The 23,750-nt window shown below is 38.1% G+C and overlaps 1 protein-coding gene across 1 annotated transcript in view; it reads left to right on the top strand.

Annotated features, from left to right (window-relative positions):
• Positions 1 to 23,750, top strand: part of LOC118818427 (potassium/sodium hyperpolarization-activated cyclic nucleotide-gated channel 3-like) — a 125,984-nt gene that overhangs the window by 74,929 nt on the left and 27,305 nt on the right. The window contains 2 exon segments of the mRNA XM_036585682.1: positions 21,188 to 21,334; positions 22,718 to 22,958. Coding sequence (XP_036441575.1) covers positions 21,188 to 21,334; positions 22,718 to 22,958 — 388 coding nt within the window.

Genomic DNA, 23,750 nt, shown 5'->3' with positions numbered 1-23,750 from the left:
GCTGTCTGAGGGCGAGAGGTCACGGCCAGTCCGATATTTATTTTCGGCCTTGTCCCTTGCATACAGAGATCTCTGAATTTTGTAATGATATTATGTACCGTAGATTATGAAATCCCCAAGTTCTTTGCTGTTTTTTGTTGAGACATGTTATTCTTTAATTGTTGAGCTATTTGCCCATGCAGTCTTTCACAGAGTCTGAAAGACTCAGCCTCTCTGGATGCTCTTTTTATTCCCAATCATGTTACTGACCTGTTGCCAAATAACCCGATCAGCTGTGAGATGTTCCATCAGGTGTTTTAGCATTACACAACTTTACCAGTTTTCTGTTGCCCCCGTCCCAACTTTTTTTAAATGTATTGCTGGCATCAAATTCAAAATAGGCATATATTTTTCAAAAAACAATAAAATTTCTCAGTTTCAACATTTGATATGTTGTCTCTGTACTATTTTCAGTGACATATAGAATTTGCACATCATTGTATTCTGTGTTTATTTACATTTCGCACAGCTTTCCTGGAATCAGGGTTGTATGTATCTTTTTGTGACCACATAAACAATAACTCAAAACAAGCTCACTTTACGGTGTATATTTCATATGAGGACCGTATGTAGTGAAGAGTGACTGTTAGGTTCTGAAACATTATTTAATAAAATGGGCCATTTAAACATGTTGAGGATGTTTTTTTACATTTAATTTGTTGCGTCTTTCCTTCAGATTCACTTGTTGGCTGTTGATTTTGTGAAAGTGATGAAAGAAACAGTGATAATCATTACTGAGATGAGCAGTAATGCCTGTGCAGGTCGGTGCTAAGATCAGCTGAGCTTACTGAGGATTTTCCCCCCTGCTGTCTAAACTTACAACCGCCAGATCCAATATGTGTGTATGTGAATACTTACGCAAAAAGGCAGTTTTCGTTTATTATTGATTTGAAAAATATTTGCCATTCACATCACTGTTGATTTGGAACTGGCTGTCAATTAAATTTAAAGCCACTGTCAATTTGGTGGAATAGAATAGTATTATGACCAAATGATCAGCATCACTGGCTTAGTATCAGGTCTGTTTGCTGCAGTGACCCAGGTCCAAGCTTTGGGAGACTACTGATGTTACCAGAAAGTGGGACTTCATTTCTTTTATCCTGTAATATCTACCTGCAGCAGTGTTCTTTATTACCACAGTCTGACTAACCTACGTTTTAATGAAATGTTTAAATAGCCTCAGGATAGCTTAGCTGCAGCTCGGGGGCTGCTGACAGTGAGCTAAATGGTCATGTACCAGAGGTGAGTCAGACAGCTTCATCCTGATTCCTCACTTCTTCCATTCATCATTGCCCTTACACACTCTTTTTTCCCCATCCCTCCACCTTACACAGACTCTCTCACCCAGTCCTCTCTCAGCTCCCTGCAGCCATCCTTCCATCTCTCATGCCCTGTGTCACTCCTTCTAGTGCCACTGACACTCCAAGATCAGAAAAGCTTCATATCACCCCCAATGCCTTTCATTCTCTAATCACTAGGGATGTTCCCATCAAAGTTTTTTTGCCCCTGATCCTAATCTGAGCCATTTAACATTCAGTAACTGCTGACACCACACACCCAGTTCGGTCCAATATTTGTATTTTCGTAGATAATACAGTGACACAGTGCACACTTCAAGTACATTATTAAAGTTGGCAGAACCAGTACAGTTTAGGTACGACTGCTAAGGATGATAATGACCTATTGTAGCCTGAACTGATACATATTTTTGGACTTTTTTAACCCCTTAAAACCTTGTTATATATTTATTATTACATACTAATCATTATTCGGTAAGTAGAGGGACTTCAGTGCAAACTGGATAAGCTATTCTTAGGTTATAGCAGTGTGTAATAAAACTTTAGACCTGCTGGTGGGCCCTGGCCATGTAAGGGGTTAAATTATGTTTTCTGATGTTTTATAATGTTTTTATAGCATCTTGAATGCACTTTTGTATTTGTATTTTGTATTTACGCCTCTATATTCAAGTTGCTCACACACGCTCAAAGTGCTCATTTTTCACAGTGTTAAATACATGTGGCTAGTTTAGCAATTTTAACAATAGATGGTTAGTGTAGCCTTTTTCTGCAGCAATTAACTCCAATATTTTTAATTAACATAATTAATGATATTAAACAGGGGTGAGAACCCCCTGCTCAGTTCAAACCTCTCCACAGGCACAGCCAAGACAAAATGAATAGCAGCTTTCTTGATATCCGAAAATCATGTACAACTGCCACAATAGAAAAATGCTTAAACACAATTATTTTTATATAAATGTGGACTTGCTTGCTCACCTATTACGTCCATTTTCTGGTTTTGTTATTAAAAAAAAAAATCCATAGTTCTACTGAGGGACCTCCAAACAAACAGAAAATACATTTGTGACTACTATGAAAAAGGTTAACCTCAGATGTTGCTGATATTTTATGTGGCTGTATGGATGTTTTTATTTTCCACATTAGAATAGTTCCACATGTTTAAAGCTCTCGTTAACTTCGCAAAGTTATGGATATTTATCACTTCTACGACAGTGAATATGGTGAAATGGTATGTGATGGAATAAAGCCACTTTATTTTCAGATTCTCTCTCTCTCTCTCTCCCTCTCTCTCTCTCTCTCTCCCTCCCTCTCCCTCTCTCTCTCTCTCTCTCTCTCTCTCTCTATATATATATATATATATATATATATTTTGGGGGGGGGGCGTTATTATAGTAAAAAACAAAAGTACAGTGTCATATGTCATCAAATGGAACATGGAATAATTCCAGCATTTGTTTATACCAATGTGCCTCAACTGTACACAAATTATTAGTATTATTGTTATTTTCTATTTTTTAGTCTAATTTTTATTTTTTGTTGTTATTATTATTGGTATTATAGATGGTATTGATAATATCATCTATAATATCAGTAATTTGGTTAGTTAACCACAAATCAAACATCTTTTTTCAAGTTGTTAAAATATTACACTTAAATTTACACACAAATACCAGATTTTTGAGTTTTATCATAAAGATATGCCAAAGATGAATTTGAGATGAAGTTGATGAATAACAAAACTGCCTCATTCTGTGATCAGATTTGACCATGTGTAACATAGATGAGTAAGGGCCATTGTGTTTATGCCCTTACCCGTTCCCCAGGCCTCTGTAGGGCTCAAGCTTGAAGCACATGACCATCTACCTGATCCCCCTGGTGTCCTTCCTCTGCGTCCTCTAACTCTGCTGAGTATGTGTCTTAGCCGGCCCTCAATAATAAGGTGCGAGTCTGGAGAGGCTGCCCCGTTTCCCTGGAGGAATTTACCATTTCCTTGCTTCCCTCTATCTCTTGCGACCCCTTTTTCACGTGTTCTCTTTCTCTCTCCCTCTCTCTCTCACTCAGTCTCTCTCTCTTTCTACATGTTGAGACATATTTCACATGAAGACAATCACACTCACAAGATTGAGGGCAAAAACAGACCAGCTCGCTCTCAGAGACACTGATTTCCTGCCCGTCTGCTTCTTCAGCATATACAATAGGGCTAGTCGATACATTCAGGAAACTCAATTTAATTCATGCGCATTTGTAGGAAGATGGAGATTCTCATAAATTAAACTAGGGTGTGAAAATGAATGTGAGTCTGAGCATATCAGTCTGCATGTGTAATTCGTGATTCAACTGCATAGATTTTGGGATACAATATTCAAGTATTCGCTGATTTGACCCAGATAAAAGTCTCATGCTTGGTGTGATGTTTTAATTTACCACCAATTTGTAAATTATTCCTCCAGTCCCATGTGTATGTTCTGTGCATTTTATTTTTTTTTCTTTCAAAATTCTACCAAATTAATCCCAAAAATTTGATCGAATTTTGAATTTGTAAAAATGTGAGATGATCCAGCAGCATTCTGACCTTAAGACCTCGAAGCTAAACACATCACACAGTTTGTAATTTAGTTTATAATTGAGTTTATAATTCAGGTCTTGAATTCTGCACATTTTTGCATTGGTTTCTCAAAGAATATTATGCTTATTAGCTGATTAGATTGAATCAGGTGTGTTAGATTAGTGAAATGCACATGGTGGAGCTATTTATAGTCAGTGTGACTTTGTAATATCCTTATATCAGAAGACTGATATAACAGTGTCACTGAGCAGTTATATCATGTTTTATAACTGCTTATGTAAAAGGGAATTACGCTTTCTGTAGCGCTGTTTTGCAAAATCGCCAGTGCAAATGCTGGGTCATGCGATGTCCGTGACCCTGGCAAATCGTTTTAGCATGAATGTGAAAGCTGTGTTTTCTGCCCGTCGGAAAGCTCTGTTAGCCCAGCAAGCCTTCCAAGCCACCCTATCTGAGCAGAGATTTCTGTACTAGAAGAATAAGAAAGAGACAGCGTGTATATTTTGTGTAGCAAAAGCCTTCAGGACTTGAAAGAGAAGTTTAGGATATATTGCATCATGTTTGAGGTGTGTTGTTGAAAAAGTAAATGCTGTATATGATTTACATGGTAAGACTTCATTTCTTTTTTCTGTTAACTCTGACTTTGTAAACAATTGAAAGTGGACTGAGAGCAAGGCCACTAGATCTTCTCTAATTTAGGTAATCTCTTAGGTGTGACAGTTCCTATCATTTTATTCAGACTTTATATCATCAGTCCAGACACTTTAACTTAAATACACTATCGATATCAGCATCAGAGAATACTGACACCATGAAGCAACTTGTGATGTGCAAGCATGCAGCATGTCAGCAACATGGGTTTATTTTAAACTTCAGACAATTAATAATAAAAATCCTCATTGAAAAATCTGAAAATTAGCATCTTCTTAAGTCTGAAACCATTCACAGGAAGTTATCCAACCTCTAAATGCCATTCTTTCAAGCTCAGTGTGCTCTTGAACACTACTTTTACCATAATAAAACATTTAAAAGTAGAATGATAGAATTGGCAGATAATCAGGAATCAGGTATCAGAAGGTAAAAAGTGGTATTTTTTATTGTATTTTTTGTAGTGAATGTGTTGAGATTCAAAGCAAAAGAAAGAAAATATGAATTTGTCAACAAATGAAAAAGAAACAAATTACTGCAGTTTAACAAGCTAAATTTAAACCAAGCTAAAAAAGTTTAAATGATGCAAAATTGATACATACAAGATCAATTTGTTGCACATTATTTGTTCACTTTATTCTACAGTGTATTGTATAGCAGTAGGTTTAAGCTCAAATGGGATTGTTTGTGTTTCTGAGTGGCCCTAAAACATATTCAAAAACAAATTCGTCTGTTAAGCAATGTCACATATGCTAATAAAGTATTCAAACATATGGTAAGAAGAAATGGAGAAGGAGAAGGAAAAGGCTACAATATGCGAATAAACTCTTGACAAATTGTAATATTTTTAAATATGTGCTGAGTATCCTGACCACTGTTCCAGATGAGCGTTTCTGTGGGTGTTTTGATCAATCAGGTTATTCATGTAATCCAACAAAAGTGCATTATTTAGACAAAATAACACCTCGTCTTTTAAATACATTGCAAGGCATCACAATAGCAATATATAGCAATACAGTCACAATGCCAGTATTTGTTAATATCATGCAGCCCTACCTCCAACTGCTGTGTATGTACGTGTGTGTGTTGGTAAGCAGCATGTTGTGACATGCCAGTCCCAAATGGCATTAGCAGAAAACGCTGCTGATTTGCCTGTGTAACCCTCCTCTCTACAGCTCTAATTAACACTTGGCAGTTAAGGTCTTCTGCTCCTCTCCTGTAATTCCCTCAGCAAAACTCCAACAGAAGCTGCCTTCACTTCATCTGCTTCTGTCTCAGCCCTTATATCTGCACACCGTTCACAGTTCTCTCTCTCTCTCTCTCTCTCTCTCTTTCTCTCTCTTTCTCTATATATATATACCGATCAGGCATAACATTATGACCACCTCCTTGTTTCTATGCTCATGTCCATTGTATCAGCTCCACTTTCTATATAGGAGCACTTTGTAGTTCTACAATTACATACTTTGCTAGCTCCCTCTTACCCTGTTTTTCAGTGGTCAGGACCCCCATGGACCCTCACAGAGCAGGTACTATTTGGGTGATGGATCATTCTCAGCACTGCAGTAACACTGAGTGTGTGTTGCGCTGTTCTAAGTGAATCAGACACAGCAGTGCTGCTGGAGTTTTGTAAACACTTGGGACAAAGTCTGGTTCCATTGACTTACAGTAAAAGTAGAATATGTTTTTCCTTCTTCTGTAAAGTTACTATTTTGGAGATACAAGATTTTGTTCCGATAACAGCGATATGCAGGATCATGACCATTCAAAAGCTTTAAAAACCATCAACACTGACAATACCAATATATCTCTCTCTCTCTCTCTCTCTCTCCTCTCTCTCTCTCTCTCCCTATGTGTATATATATACACATTTTCGGAGCAAAACTTTGTATCTCCAAAATAGTTTTAATACTTAAATTAATTTGTTTAATTTTTGTGCTTGATACGTATTTTACATTTGATGCAAATCTTTTTAGTCTGTAGGAGTCAGTAAGAGGTGTTTGGTCCGGTCTTTGGTTCATTTATTAGTGTCTGCATTCTGTAAATTTTAAATCCTTTTGGCTCAGAGAAACACTTTCTGATAGAGCTGTTTGGTGAGGATGGTAAAGTAGGTGGACTGATTTAGTGGAGCCACTTTTTTATTTATTTTATTTTTTGTGTGTATGAAATGTGAGAAATAACAGCCCCAAGGTTTACTCTGCAGTCTTTTCAGCATGCTTTAGCAGCTTTTTATAAAGACTGCTGTCCTAGTTTTTGAAATCAATAATTAGGCCCTGTGTTCCACATGTGCAGAAGACGCCCTGTAATGATTGTGTGGTTTGAGTCAGAATTTAATGGATGCTGATATTTTGCTAAATTTATATTTGATTGTGTAGAAAGCTCTGTTTTCTTTCTGTCGGAGGATATTTACAGCCAGTTTAAAGCTCCCTACAGTGCTGAGAGTCACACCAAGATAATTGTAAGGGGTTTTGTGCTTTCAGTGTTGTGGGTAAAGTGCTATGTGCTTCCTTTTTCTTTTTTTCTTATTTTTTTTCTCTAAAAGCCCAGCAAGCGCAAGTGCAAGCACAAGAATTGAACACAGTGTATTTCCTGTATATATTCTGTTTTCATATGGAGAGTGATTGTTGAGGCCTGGCTGGAGGGATTCTCAGCAGACAGTAGTGTGGACAGCTTGAGCTGTGTGTATGATTCCACAGTTCCAGCTAACCTGAACTGAAGGGCCTTACATTCAGTTTCTGTAAAGTGAAATTTCCTCAGAGAGGAGTCATCTGAAATAAATAAATGCCCCCTCTCTTTCTTTATCTTTTCCATTTTCTTTTTATTTCTCTCTCTTTTTTTTCTCTTCATTCTGTCTCTCTCTCTCTCACTCTCTTTCTCTCTCTCCTCCCCTACGACTGCTGCAGGTGTTGGTTTGAGCTCAGTTAATGTGTTTTTGTGGGACACTGTGGGTGGTAGTGTTTTGTTTTCAGGGGAATACTTTCCGTGAGTTTCTCTGGAGGAATCAGATTTTCTCTCAAGGCATGTCGTGACAAAATCATAAAGAATGGTGTTAATGTGGAAATGCCCCCCACCCCCCTCACATAATAATACAACTCCTGGAATAACACAGTCCATTATTAGTGATTACACATCGCAAAGCCGTGTGCAACACTATTATTGGTAATATATTTTTTCTCCTTCTTCTGCTTCTTCTTCTTCTTCTTCTCATTTATACTCCCTTTATGTATGAAAATATTAAATACAGATGCAAATAAACAGCAATTGTGTGTTAAGGTGTGAAGAAGTGGGTCCTCTGTAGAAGATTTGTGCTTATTTTCACCAAATCAGCAAAACAATTTATTTGACCGGGAACATCAAAACATTTGTATACAACTGTACATTATTATTATTAGTAGTAGTAGTATTGTTATTATAAGTAGTGTATCAGTTGGCTTTGTCACCCCAAAGCAAGAAGGGCCTGGGTTTGATTCCCCGGCCGGGCAACCAGGGTCCTTTCTGTGTGGAGTTTGCATGTTCTAATCGTGTCTGCGTGGTTTCCTCTGGGTGCTCCAGTTTCCTCCCACAGTCCATAGACATGCAGTCAGGCCAATTAGAGATGCTAAATTGCCCCTTGGTATGAGTGTGTGTGCCCTGTGATGGACTGGCAGCCTGTCCAGGGTGTTTCCTGCCTTCTGCCCAATGACTACTAAGACCCAGGAGGATAGGTGGCTTAGATCATGTGTATTATTATTATTATTATTATTATTATTATTATTATTAAAGACATGCTCAATGCTATTGTGATAATAATGAGTTAAAATTGTAGGTTATAATCTTATAATAGGTCATGATTGCAGGTTATATTACAATGATGTAATGATGTACAAAATCACTGCTTTTGAAGTAGAAATACATCTGTGTCCTGACATCAGCTCCAGTACTGTAGGGGGCACTCCACCAAGCATGGACACCACCACATCTGACATTACAGATTGCTAATGCATGGCTGTCAAATGACATTATCAGTTTGTTTCCAAACATGGTCTGAGTTTACAAACAGAGAGATCATTTTAAGATCAGCAACAACGTACATAGCAGGAAAACTGAAAGAAACAGCACTGCATCTGGACAGTGACGCAACCGTAATTCTCTAAAAATAGGCTTTCAGCAACAAGCTTGCTGGATTAATACTGATGGATTAATTCTAACCACGGCAACGGATACATTTACATCTGAATGCAGTCTCCATAAACATCACACCACGACCACAAAGAGCAGAGATCAGGAGCCTCAGAGTGATGATGAAGAATGTGTGTGTGTGTGTGTGTGTGTGTGTGTGTGTGTGTGTGTGATCTGTGGAAAAGAGAGAGAGAGAAGGCTGGGGAGAGAGCAATAGAGAGCGGAAGAGAAAGATACAGAGAGACAGTAAGAGAGATAGAGAGAAAGAGAGAGGCAGAGATGAAGAGAGAGACATACAGAGATAGAGGGAGACAGACACAGCATGAGAAAGACAGAGAGAGAGAGTTATAGAGAGACAAAGAGAGAGGGAGACACTGTGAAATGGACAGAGCAACTCAGAGAGACAGAAGGAAGAGACACATAATATGTACACACACAAATGTTTTGTGTTTATATAATTTATATCGTGTATTATATTTGATTTAACTTAATTCAATTTTATTTATTTTCCTTATTAATATTACCACTATTAGTATTAAACATTCTATTCATTGCTTTTGCAACAGTTGCTAATTACAACACATGCCAATAAATCTGCCTGAGTTGAAACTGGAAAGAGAGGAGAGAGAGAGAGAGAGAGAGGGAGGGAGAGAGACTGACAGACAGAAAGAGAGAACGACAGACAGAGAAAAAAAGAGAGAGAAAGAGAAAGAAAGAGAGAGACAGGGATATGGGGTAAAAAGCAAAATAAATGTTTAGAAATTATAATTAACTGGCTGACATCTCTTTTGGGACATAAATTATTCATGTTTTATTTGGTAAGAAAATTTGCATGTAATGTTCGGGAGTCAAAAATGGAGAGAGGTTTGGAGAGCGTGGACTAACGGGGGTCTGAATGTGTGTGTGTTGTGTTGTGTTGTTGTGTTTATGTATTTGGACTGTGTGTGTGTGATGTGGGTGTGTGGGTGTGTGTGTGTGTGTGTTATATTGGCTCCCTCCTGGGAGCTGAGAGCTGAATTGAGTTGAGTGACAGACACAGGGCTGTTCCTCTGCCACTGAAAGGTGATTACCCGTCTGAGGCTCATAATGAATGGATTTATCCTGCAGGTATGGAGCGAGACAGACGGGTAGATAGACGAGCAGACAGACAAACGAGCAGACAGACAGAAACCCAGGAAAAGAAACAGTGTTCAATCATTCCAGTTGCTTCCATTCACAATCCAGGACACATTTCATTGCTTTTTTGCTTTTGAAAACTTGGACACCAAACTCTCACTCGAACTACAGCAACGTCTCCGCAGACCAGACATTTCTCACTGATTATCACTCAAACTGTTTATTTTTGAGCAACACCCTACATCTTTTACGTTTTATTGTAGTTCACATGTAACATTTGTGTAAAAAAAAAACAATGGTGTGATTATGTAAATACTTTTGTGCCTTTCATGATGGTATATGTATGCAAAAGTTTGAACACCCCTGGGAAAACAAGCACACATCCTCTACTGGAATAAACCTAAATATGGCATTTTTCTGCAAATGTTAGTGCAGTTTTACTTGCTGAGTTATTTGCTGAGTAAGAACACATTACTCCAGTTTTAGCGTTCTTACACTGGCTTCCAGTGCATTGCAGAATCCAATATAAAATGGCATTGATGGTTTTTAAAGCTTTGAATGTTCCTCCATATCGCTGTTGTCGGAAGAAAACCTTGTGTCTCTGCAATTGAAACTTTACAGGAGAAAGAAAAAACCTACTTTACTTTTCATGAAAGTCAATGGAACCAGACTTTTTACCAAGTCATTTTGGGCCATTTCTTTTGGTCCAATCCTCATGAACGTTACACACAACGTAAAGGCCAACAGGCTTTTTCAAATCTTGTCAAAAACTAAAAAACGTCAAAAATAGAGATACGGAGTTTCTTCCGACAGCAGCGATATTTGTTGTGGACATGCTTTGTATATATGTGCCCTCAAGATTTTTAAGGTCTGCGTCTCAATCACTTTTAACTGTTCCACGGTCTCATCTTAAACAAAAAGGGGATCGTGCTTTTGCTGTCGTTGCATCAAGACTTTGGAATGGACTCCCAAGTTACATTAGGCTCTATCTGTGACTGTTTTAAAAACCAAGCTCAAACCCATTTTATCAATTAGCATTCAGCAGCCCTTGAACTGTAGACTGAGGTCTGTACACTGTTGTGTGAATGTATGGTGGTGTTGTTCGGAAAGTGGAAATGTTTTTGGGGTTTTATTGTAAAGCAATTGATATAAAATATGCCATAACTTTTGCACCATTCAGCAAAAAGACAGTAAATTTGTATTCAAATTTGCAGAAGTGCACTTTCTGGATAGGATGTTCTGGATGTTTTAACATTTTTTCACTTAGAAAATCAACAAAACGTAATTTGACCATGACTGTAAATGATCTCTTTTTCTCATTGGCTGCCCTGCGTTGTGCATTGTTAAAAAAACAGCAACATTCCTCATATCTTCAACATGAATATACAGGCTAAGCTGATATACATGATTTTAAAGTAATTTTGGATCGTTGGATGATCAACCGCTTCACAAGTGAAATGAGGCCAAACTGCTGTAAGCTTAATGGGGGCTAATATTCAAATGTGTCATGGTTGTGACATCATAACCATGATGTAAAGTTGGCTGTTTTTGCAGTTCAGTGTCCATATTTGGACTGTATGAACTAGGAAGTGAAACTTCAGCAATGTTTACATAATACATTAAACTTCTAATTCTTAATCCTGTTGTATTTCTGGATGTGCGGTACGACACTTATGAATGTACACTGGTAGCCCGTTTTAATGGCCATTTCAATAGCTGTTTTTCATGGAATAGACACTCATTGTATCAGATTAGTAAACCACAAATACTGCAATTTGCGTCTGAATGAGGTTTACTCTTCATTTTCATCTGAAACCAGGTAATCTGACAAAGGTGTTTTGTATTTGAAGCAGGCGATCAGCTGCATTGTTTGTATGTGCATGTGTGTGTGAGAGAGCTTAGAATATGATCAAAGGTCAGGAAACTGATTAAAAATCAACAGGCACTTCAAGAGGTGAGCGCTGTGCATGTCTGCATTTGTGTGTGTGTGCGTGTGTGTGTGTGTGGTTTGCAGGTGAGCAGTCATGGCCGATGGTAAAGCTTCATTGGCATGCGCACAAGAACATGGCAGGTCTAGTCTGTTTTTCATTCAGAGAAAGACAGAGAGACGGCTTTCACATTACCAGGCTGAAGTGGCCCAAATCCACTTTTTTGCCTTAATGTGACACAGATCTGATACTTTCAGAGCTGTGTGGACACATTTCAAATCCGATCTGGGCCACCACTATCGCTGTTGTCGGAAGAAAAACTTGTATCTCCAAAATGGTACCTTTACAGGAGAAGGAAAAAACCTACTTTCCTTTAATGTAAGTTAATGGAACAAGACTTTTTTCCAAGTCATTTTGGGCTGTTTCTTTTGGTCTATTTATCATGGAATTTATACTCAGTGTAAAGGGCAACAGGCATTTTCAAATTATGACAGAAAACTGAAAATAATGGAGATGCGATGTTTCTTCCCACAGCAGCGATATGTGTCCGATTTGTAGCCATGCGACCTTAATGAGAACGGTCAGATCATAATTCTTATGTTTTGTTTTTTTCCACTGCACATGCACCGTCAATCAGTGATAACGAGGGAGCAGAACCAAACCTGAAGTTATGGTGCCAGTAAATGGTGCGAAAGCTATGCATCGGACCCTTTTTCGCCTTTGTTTTGCTCTAATAATGAGCAGCTGAGAGCTGTTCAGAGCAAATTATCTTTGCAGCAGAGGCTTGGTCTGCTGGCTAGTTTGTTTGCTGTTCATGTGGTTCATTCACGTGACATTACTGATCAGAATTTGCACCTATGGGTCATTTCAGGACACCGGTTCGTTCACATTATTCACAGATTTAAGTCACTTAGGGCGTCTTCACACTTGTCTCGTTTGGTGGGAGGGGCTTATTACGGCTGGCTTGCTTTCACACACAAGAATTCTATCCAAACTGCGTATGAATTGCGCAATTCCATACTTTTTTGTGGTCAGTAGTTTGCAGAATGGTTGCATTAGCTTCATCCGTTTGCTGCTTTTTATCATCGTCCTTGGATACAAACACTCAAGTGGCAAAATTGAGAGTTTTTATGAGTTGCAGCCATTTGTGCTTCAATGCCTTCTTTTCTCCATATATCTATGAGGCATTTTGTCTCCTCTGCTGTTCACAACAATCCTTTCCCCATCATCACGAAACTTCACTCAAAGTGGGGTTTGTCATAAAGTTTCCCTTGAAAGGAAGTGATGTGATAAGTCAAAGCAGTCACATTACAAAATGATCCAAGTACGCAACCCCACACGCAGTGTCGGAGGTTGATAACTTCCACACACACAGCGGAACGCACCAGAGTTGGAATTGAACCCCAGACCACCAATTTCAGGAGGACAAGAGACAAGAGGTTCTCTGGACCGCTCCTGGACTCGAAAACAGCTTTCGCACTTGACCAAATGTATCAAACTCACAGAGCAGGTGATCCTGGGTCTGGAAAAAAGTTTTGCGGATCCTTTTGCAACATCTGAAAGGATTTATGTTCTAAAAACAGTTATGTTTACATGACCGTTTTCCAACTTTTCTTTATCTCTTAGAGCACCAATCAAACTTTTTTCTTTAGTTCGGGCCGTTTTTACATATATGAAACGCTCCACTCGTACTTGGGACTGCACCAAGTAACTGAACTGTGGTCTGCCAAATATTGAGGGTCTCGGTCCACTTCCAAGTGAACTATGGGTCAGCTCATTGCTGGTGGAAACACATTTTTACAATCCTCCACACTAAACAAGAGAACTGGACACCAGAGCATGCTTTTCTCAGTGCACTTCAGCTGTTCTGTTTGCATAATTTGCTTGTATTACGGTTTCTTGACAGAGGCTCATCGTTCTTGCTTCTTTCTTGCTGATTCTGCTGGGGAGTCGACTCCAAAAGAGTCAATTCTTTGACTCAGACACATCTCGCAGTCAAGGTTAACTCATAATTAATAATGACTCTGAGATTCGAAATGCTTGGAAATGACTGTTTGACTCTGTCACCACATTATTTTAAACATAACGCCACCATTTCCAAAGCTTGTTATTTACCAGTGAAGCCTGGATGTTTTGACGGTTTGGATTGTTTGTGTAGAATGTCTTTGTTTAATGTAATCTGTGACAGCTCTAAAAAGTGGAGAAACTGCGTTTAGGATGCTTTCATTTTCATTACATACGTGTATCTGTGGCTCTGGTGATGTGTTGGTTCAGACTCAGTGGAGTCGAGGACTTGAGTAGCAGGAGTCGAGCGACTTCAGAAAACCAGAGTCGTACATTACTAGCTGCTAATAAAGGCACATGAGCAATAGTGAAGCATTTGATTTTGTCATGTGGCCTGAGGTTGGGCCAGACATAAGATACCCGATTGGTTTAATTCAAACTAACGTATACGTAAACCAGCCAATCATGAAGAGGTAGAGACCAAGTAAGGTTTATTTTTATTATTTCTTTTGCAATACATGTAGACATTAAGCGTCTTTATTTTAATGCAAAAAAATTGAAGGAAAATATGTTGCATTTAGTTCTATACAGCACCAAAAAGGGTTCTTGTATTGTTACAAGCTTGACATTGTAACAATAGCAGAACCCTTTCTGGTGCTGTATAGAACCATTGTCAAAAAGCTTCTATAAAGAACCATATACAACACATTTTCCGTCAGTATGAAGAACAATTTCACCATGTGAAGAACCATTTAAGCATGCAAATGGCTCTCTGAGTGTTCATGGCTCTATATAGAATCGTTCTGTTTACAAAATAAATCCTGAAGAGCCTTTTTTAAGAGTGTAGCTGTAATTTGATGATTTTATTCCAAGCAGTTTTTATTTCTATTGATCCATTCGTGTCTTCAGATGGTATAGAAATGAAATAAAAAAATGAAAAACAGAATAAAAAGGTAAGAGGTTATGAGACTTCGGCATAACTGTGACAATATGTTTATATTATAGTATATAGTGAACAGAAACTATACATGTGCCAATCCAGCAAAACAACACCAAAAAAACAATCTTCCTCTGTTGCTGTGCTATACACAGAGCATAACACTGTCATAATGAAGAGTGAAGAGAGGTCTGTTGTAGATCCACACCATTTGAGAAAAGGAAAAAGAATGAGAGAGAAACAGAGATAAAAGGAAAGACTGTTCATTCAGTGGAAGAATGAGAAGATGTCAGACAATGAGAGAGAGAGAGAGAGAGAGAGATATTCACTGTGAGGTCTATTTCTATTGGTGAAGAATGACGGCAAAGCACGGGTCAAATCATTCCTTTCTTGCTTCAAATCGATGAATGAGAGAAAAGATAGTGAGAGAGGGAGGGGGGGTGGAGAGACGGAGCGAGGGAGCTGGGGGTGATGGTGAATTTCAGATGAATCCTCTGGGAGGAAAAAGGAGGTCCTTTGGGATCCGTTTATCGTTTATTCCCTCATCCCTTCATCCACTCCTTCAGTGTTTTACTGTCACAGTTCCCAGCGCATTTCACTTCTGCACCACTGCACTGTTAAACATTCACAACACTGTTCATTCTTCTGAATGTTCAGCTCAGCAGAGACCTCTATAAAAAAAGAGAGAGAGATGAAGACATTGGGGAAGAAGGGGAGAGAGAGAGAAAGCAAGGATAGATGGAGAGAGGCGAAAAAGGGAGAGAGAGAGGTAAAGAGGGGGGAGAGAGAGAGAGAAAGAGAGATAATGGAAGAGTGAAGAGAAATGGAGAGAGGGGAAAGAGAGAGGGAGAGGGAGATGGAGAAAAAGAGAAAGGAGGAAGGATGGAGGAAATGAGGGATAGAGCTAGAGAGAAGAAACATAGATATAGAGACTGAAAAACAGAAGAGAGAACCTTTGTGTATTATTTATAAAAAAGAGACAGAAGCCCTTTATTAAAAAAGGATAAGAAACCCTTCCTTTATTTATTACTAATTTCTATGAAACAATTTCTATGTGTTCTATTCTAACTTTTATATTTGTTAATGTTATTTACATTTACATGTTTTTTGTTAATCACTTTGGTTAATAATAATAATAATAGTGTGTCTTATTACATTCGTAATAATAAAGCATTGTTGAACTAAACTGAACTAAGCTGAGAGAGGGAGAGAGAGAGAGATAGAGTGTTATTGGTTTAGTCTCTCCTCCTCTTTTTTGACGTCTTTGTGTGCGTCAGTGCTGCTGATGTTGTGATCCTCACACACGTCCAGCGACCTGCTATACACACACACACACATACAGTGTGATGGAGAAAGAGTGGTGGTGTTTTTTCTCTTTTCCCTCAGGCAGTGCCATGGGCAGCTCATCACTGGGTCTTCTCCTCAGGGAGACCCCCTTACCGCCCCCCACCCTGCCAAACTCATTTACACAGTCCCCAGGGAACCAACAGGTTTCTCCCTTTCTTCCTCTCCTCCTTTCTTTTCTCTGACTCTCTCTGTCTCTCTTCCCATGCGCTCCGCTTCTGACTGCTAACACGAAACGGTTCACCTCATCCCCTCTTTCTCTGACACATTTCCCCGCTCTCACGCTTTTATTGGTCTTTTTATGGGGGCTTTCAGAAGATATTAGCGTCTGCTCTGTTTTATAGCGTTGAATGTGGCAGCGTTTTAACATTCTACAAGGCAGGAACCTTCTCTCTCAGGTGAGCCGAGACACAACAGTGACCTCAGTGGGAGAGAGAGAAAGAGAGAGAGTGTGTGCTAGAAAGAGCTTTCTGCACTCTCGTCATAACATTCATCCAGGTCTGTCCACACTATGACAATGTGGGCGATGATCAATGGTAATTACATCATGATTAGGCCTGCCATGGTCATGAAATTGTAGCATTTTAGCTGATGGTTAATCAGCATATCAATAATTCAATTGAGCTTTTTTTTTTTTTACTAACTTTCTCATCAGTTTCCACTTATTTCCAGTTCCATCTGCCAGCTAGGTCTCCTCTATCACATGACACTACCAGGCTGAGAGGGTGAGGCTGCCATGTGCTTCTTTTAAAACACAGAAAGTGCTACCACACCTCATCGGTGGCTGCAATTAACAATTAATTTTTTTTTGTTCATTGTATGACACTAAAGACTTATAAGTCTGAAGTGGCCAAATTTCAGGGTCGTTGCTATGGTATTCCAGGTGGTTGCTAACATATGTGTATATATCACTGTTGTCGGAAGAAAACCTCATAAAATGATAACTTTACAGGAGAAGGAAAAAACCTACTTTACTTTTAATGTAAGTCAATGGAACCAGACTTTTTTACAAGTCGTTTTGGGCCGTTTCTTTTGGTCTTTTCTTCATTAAATTTACACACAATGTAATGAGCAACAGGTATTTTCAAATTATGTCAAAAACTGAAAAACAACAAAAATGGACGTGAGGTTTTCTTCCGACTGCAGCGATATATAGTTGTTTGTAAATGTGTAATGTAAGGGCGACAGCCCTGTGATGGACTGGCAACCTGTCCAGGGTGTATCCTGCCTTCCGCTCCAGCACACTGACACCCCCCCCTCCCGTGACCCAGAAGGATAAGTGGCTTAGAAAATGTGGGTGTGTTTTAGTACCTACTTGTTAAGAACATAGGCACTTTACATGACATGCATAAATATTAAATGAAGTATGTAAAGGCCACAGCCTTTTAATTAGGCCTTTTTATTAGTGTTACTACTTGGGAATAATGCTTCATAATAGTGAAATAAATGGAACAAATGTCAGTTCAGTTTAACACCCTTTGTATCATTACTTTGTCATTCAGTTTTTAAAGCATGTTACATCACCTGGCATAATCCGTTTACAAATATTATAGGACTGCTTTATAAATCTGTTTTTCAATGCTTATGCCTATGTTGTGAAGTCTCTATGTATGTAGCCTTCAGATTACCCCTATTTTACTGGTGCATTCATAAACTTGGACTATCGTAATACCTATCGTATATCATGAATATGGCATCAAGTATAGTAATGTTATATTTTCACCACTCTTAACTAGAGCTCTGGATTGCTAATTAGCCTAAGAAACACACATAATGCAGGCTCATTTGCTCTTCTTGCTCCACTAAAACAATATGTGGTGAATTATTAAATAAACAAGGCCTTCCAACTGCCATTCTAGAGGTGTAACAGCAACCTTTCTAACATTCCCTATAGCCAGCCATGACATTTATTTCAACGCATTCATTAGCCATAGGAGCTATTATTAGTTGGTGTACTTTGAGGGAGATTACCTAATGATGTGACGTGCCAGGATTAAAAAAAAAAAAAAATGAAATAAAATAACAGCAGCTGCGAGTTCAAATCCGAAAACCTGAACCGGTCGACATATTGATCTGATTTTGTAATTCTGTCTTTAATACCCGGCCCTCGTGTGAATGAGCGCAGGGGCCGTGCTGGGCTGAGGCTGTTCCACTGCTTGCTCGGGCTTTGCGTAAGGCCTTTGTTTTGCATTCAGGAGGTGTTTAGTGTGTTTTATGCTCAAAAAGGTCAGAGAGGAAATACGTGCCGGTGTTCAGCATTCTGAAGGCTTTTGATCTAGCGCAGCACACCGGCAGAGCAAGACCTGTTTTTACTCAAACATGCACACAGTTCCTTTTCATGGCCTGCTTAAGCTCATATTAATGCTGACACTCAAGGGTTGTTTTGGGTCCCAATTATAATATAAAGTATCATGACTGCAGTTAGAAAAATGAACCCAAAATTTTAACTTTATAGCAGAAGGAAAAATGTTCTTAACTTTAATGCTCATTATAGTATTTGAACGTCATTTTGGACCATTTGTTTTGGTCGAATCCTTGTGTTACAGTGCACAGTGCTGTGAAAAGCCTTTCATTTATCTAATTTGCAGTCAAAACAGCCATCAAGTACAGTCATTTTTCAGTAACGATTAGATACAATATACTTGCATAAGGAAGAGGAAAGTCAACTGAAAATAAGTGAAACAAACCAGAGTTTCCAAAACTGGGGTGAAAATGGGACCCCTAACAACTATGCAAGACTTGGTAGACCACCAAATCAAATAAACAATCAAATAAAAAGCACTTTGAGAGTTAAAAGAATATCAAGCTTCACTCATGCTGCAGATGTTCTCAGAACAATGGACTGACCACCTCAGAGTCCAGACACACACTAAATACTGAAAAAAACTGATATTGTATTTAGTTTTTGAGGCTTCTGTGTAATTTTCTATTGTCCAAAAGGGCCTTTTTACTGGAAATTAAATGAACAAAGGGTCATATCTGACATTTGCGCAACACTGCATAATAATATAACTATAATATGTTTCCTCTGAATATTTCACTTAACACTGCCAGTACTGACGTCCTTGCCATTCATCTCACTCCATCATTAACCTCCTGTTTACCCTGGTCTTTCTCTCCCTCTATCCGTCCTCCTTTTTTCTCTTGTAGACAGAGTCATGTATTTGTCTTTTTACCCAATCACACTCTTCCTCTAAGATGAGTACAAGGACAAAATCTTCAGCTTTATTACTGAAGCCTTCTTCTTTTCACCTTTTCACTCGTATTTTGTAACAGTGAGCACAATTTTTTTTTTTTATTATTATTTGGATGAGACCAAGTGATTAAATGTAAACAGCTATTACGTCTACATGTTTTCTTTCATCATCCTTAGCTCATCTCATGCATCCTGTTACTTCAAGATATACAGAAGTGTCACCTCTTAATGAGCCAAGCAAGACAGTGTGTGTGTGTGTGTGTGTGTAGACACATATTTGTATTACTGTCTTTGTGGGGACTTTCATTGACTTGTGTATTGCTGTAGCTCAGTAATGCTACACGTAACCCTAACCTTAAGTTGAGCCTCTACAGGTGAACAGTTGAATACTGACCTTCTTAGAAGGTGTTTTATGAATTCACATATGCAAATGAGGTGGTGTCTACTTAAATATGCAGACATTTGCATATTTATATAAAAACAAAAATCTACTTTTTGGATGGTGTTAGAATTAAACTGAGAAAACCAAACACTGTGCACTGCTATTCTAAAATGTGTATAATATAGCATAAATCCAGTTATGAGTAACATATTATGAGGTACTTTTGTAATTTCCTTTAGAATAGGGTTAGGAGTGAACATGTACAATTTCATGAATGCAGACATTCTGGTAGCTGTCGAATTAAAGTATTCTAAAGATTTTGCTTCTGACTGTAAAGAAAAACAGATTTAGAGAATAAGCCTAAAGCAGTATAACCCAGTGAGATCTCAGAAAACATACATCGTTTGTGTGAATGTAGTTATTAGTTATAAGGAATTAGACATATATGGATATTCTAGTTAGATTCTACAGGAAACAGGCTTTTTTAGTGATATATACCAGTATATGGTTGTGCTGAGTGTGGGCAGAGCTAATCCTTAAGTAAAATCGATAACTCTTGGAAAACATAATTAGACTTGAGTTGCTACCAATTGACTAAACATGTTGAAATAAACATATTTCTGTTGAGTTTTACCATTTCTATGATTCAGGAACCAAAAGGCAATTTTTTGGCTCTTTAGCTTTTACAAAAAAAGTGTGATTTCTCTTTAGGACCATCAGATTTTTCAAACTTTTTGATTAACTTTTTGATGTGGTTCTACAAAAACAGTCACTCATTGTGCCATATCAGTTGCTTGGGCCCCAGTCAGGCGGGCTAAGACATACTAAATCTGCTGTATGTTTATTGTTGTTGCTAATGTTGTTGATGTACAGAAATCTGTTCAGCTGTTGAACTGTGTTTAATAAAGTATGCTTTGAAGCACAAATAATCAAAACTTCATTCTGCCTCTTACCTTCTTCCAAAAAGTTTTAATCTCTATTAAAAGAAAAAACCTTTCTCAGTGGGCTTTTATTATTCAGCAGCATTTGGTGAAATCATTAAAAAAATACTCCAGCATTGTAAAACCTAATCTCTGCATCTGTTTCATACAGTGGACCACATATTTACCGCAATAATGTCAATGCATTTCCCCGTTCTTAGAAAAGAACAGAAAATCTGTTGACTGGAAACTCACTTATAACAGAAGCCAATGGACAGTTCATGAATAAGTTGTGGCCACAACTTAATTATCTTGTTCCCACTCCTTACTAAGTTGTGGCCACACATTAATTTTATTTATACAGGATGTCACCTGCAGGGCTCCGTGGAGAAATCAGCAACTGCCCAGTGGCTTCTATTATAAGTGAATTTCAGCTCAACAGCTTTTTACTTCTTCTCTAAGTCCAGGGATATTATTTTCAAAATTGTTATCCATGATAATCGACCATATGCTTCATATGTGGTAGATAGAGATTATGTTGAAAAAAAAGGTTGCAATGTTCTTTTAACTGCAAGAGTTCAGTGACCAGGTCTGGCCTCGTATAAGCTCTGTTAGAGTAAACCCCTCTTTCCTTTATCTCTGTCTCTCCAGTATAAGCAGGTGGAGCAGTATATGTCCTTCCATAAGCTGCCCGCAGACATGCGACAGAGAATCCATGATTATTACGAGCACCGGTACCAGGGCAAGATGTTCGATGAGGAGAGCATCCTGGGGGAGCTGAACGAGCCGCTCAGGGAGGTGAGCATGGACAGATGGAGAGCAGATAAAACCCTAAGCGAATAATCTCTCCCGTGTGCGGGAGGGTGCGGTGATATTCAGCACCACGGTTTATGGCTTCTAGTTGACATTTTTGTATGATGATTGCTGGACATAATTCAATTGATGAAATATGAGGAATGACAAACAAAATGCAGATATCATGGTTTTCTTATCAGCTGGAAATATGTTAATGCATAACATAGACTAGTGATATTCATAGAAGAGACATTGTACTGTAGTAGTGGTGCTAAACACCTTTAAAAGGAGAGTTCTTCAGGTTCTTTAGTAAAGACAGTAGTTATATATAGAATCATGGCAACCAAAAGAACCATTTGAATGCTTTAATATTTCTTTGCATGTTTGAAAGGTTCTTCAGCATGAACAATAATTTGTTGTATATGTTTCTTTGAAGAACGTTTTAAAGATGGCTCTATATAGCACTAAAAAGGGTTCCACTATAGAACCCTTTGGCATTATATAGAACCGTAGCATAGTTTAGTTTTAATCATTTGAGGAAAATGTCTTTTAGAATGTAGTTTATTTTAGTAATTTAGAATTTAGTAATATAATATTGGTGTTAGTCTATTTCATTCTGACTAAAACGGTATACAGTTTGAGTTTGATGAAAATTATATTTTCACTGAAATTGTGCACATTAGACTAAAGAAGTTGCTGTAAAACAATATGCAAAATACAACAAGTTGGGACACTGTGCAAAATGTAAATAAAAAAGAATGCAATTATGTGCAAATCATATAAACCCTATATTTCATTGAACATAGTACAAAGACAACATATCAAATGTTTAAACTGTGAAATTGTATTGTTTTTTGAAAAATATACGCCCGTTTTGAATTTGATACCAGTAACACTTTTCCAAAAAGCTGGAACAGGGGCAACAATAACTGGTAAAATTGGACAATGGACAATGGCAATTCAGGTGCATCAATTATGAAATGTTGTAATCAGTGTTAATCTACAATAATAGTATTCAATAAAGTATGCACTAATTTTTCAGCCAATATAAGAATATCAGTCCAGTTAAAAACACACAAATCCAAAACAATAATAAAACAAAGCTGCAAATTAATGATTAATCACGTTATTTTCTCACCGTTCATTTATTAGTTAATTAAGCATTATGTATTGCTTAGTAACTGATTGAGATGTAAAGTGTTACCAAATAATCTAATCAAATTTAATGGAGTTGCGGCAAACTGTGAGCTTTCATGAAACATTGAATTGTTTCCTAAAGACCTGTAAACAAATCAAATCACTGAGAGAGTTACACTCCTAAACTGCAGAAAAATGAAAAGGCATGATGTCATATTTACTCTAACATGACTGGCTCTTGTTTTGCAGGAAATAATAAACTTCAACTGTCGGAAGCTGGTGGCTTCGATGCCTCTGTTTGCCAACGCCGACCCTAACTTTGTGACGTCGATGCTGACGAAGCTTCGGTTTGAGGTGTTCCAGCCTGGAGACTACATCATCCGAGAGGGCACCATCGGGAAGAAGATGTATTTCATCCAACACGGAGTGGTCAGCGTTCTCACCAAAGGCAACAAGGAGACCAAACTATCAGACGGCTCCTACTTTGGAGGTGAGGAAGCGTTCAGTGCAACAACAGTATCACACATATTCACAAGTACATTATTCTGCAGAGTTTAATGCCTTTTCAAGCATTTATGCTCATAATGGTGGCTTGGTCAAAGCAGCAGTGTGGGAAATTAGCTCTATTACAGGTCAGCCCAGGTTGCTTTTAGTTGGAGTGTTTGATTTTGTCACAGCTGTGTTTTTTTTTTGTTTGTTTTTGGGAGACACTTCAAATAACAAGCACTCATCAAAATTCCAACAGTTGCAAAACAAAAAGCTTCATCTAACTTTAATGTTGCTGACAAAACACAGGGATCGCGGTAAATCTCAGGTGCTGTTTTGGTCTTTCCCAGGTTTGTTTATGAATGATTTATGCAAGCTAGTGTTGTTTTCTGTTGTGACACAAGCATTGATTTTAGATTGTTTGGATAATGTAAGACCTGACACATAATACTAACAGTTCTACTAACCGTTATGTGCACTGAAAAAGGTGATGCATTGAATTTAGTTGTACATCATTTCCACATGGATAAAATATATTACATCAACACGGTTTCATCTTTCAGTTCACCTACTTTTCACAATGATTGTTATGATGTAATCTGTTTATTCAGATGGAATTGAAGCTCACATAAATTCATTTCTCCACTTTTATGATGTACACATTTGAACGCTGATGAAGTGGTATATACATGGGTTTACTGCATATGTCCTCCTCCTCTATACACACCGCAACATAGCCAGATGTAGATTGGTCTTTGTGGTTTTGTGCTTGATTTTAATGTGACCATGACCACAG

This window comes from Colossoma macropomum, unplaced genomic scaffold (assembly GCF_904425465.1).
Source record: "Colossoma macropomum unplaced genomic scaffold, Colossoma_macropomum, whole genome shotgun sequence".
Lineage (NCBI taxonomy): Eukaryota > Metazoa > Chordata > Actinopteri > Characiformes > Serrasalmidae > Colossoma > Colossoma macropomum.
This window is presented reverse-complemented; position numbering and strand designations above follow the sequence as displayed.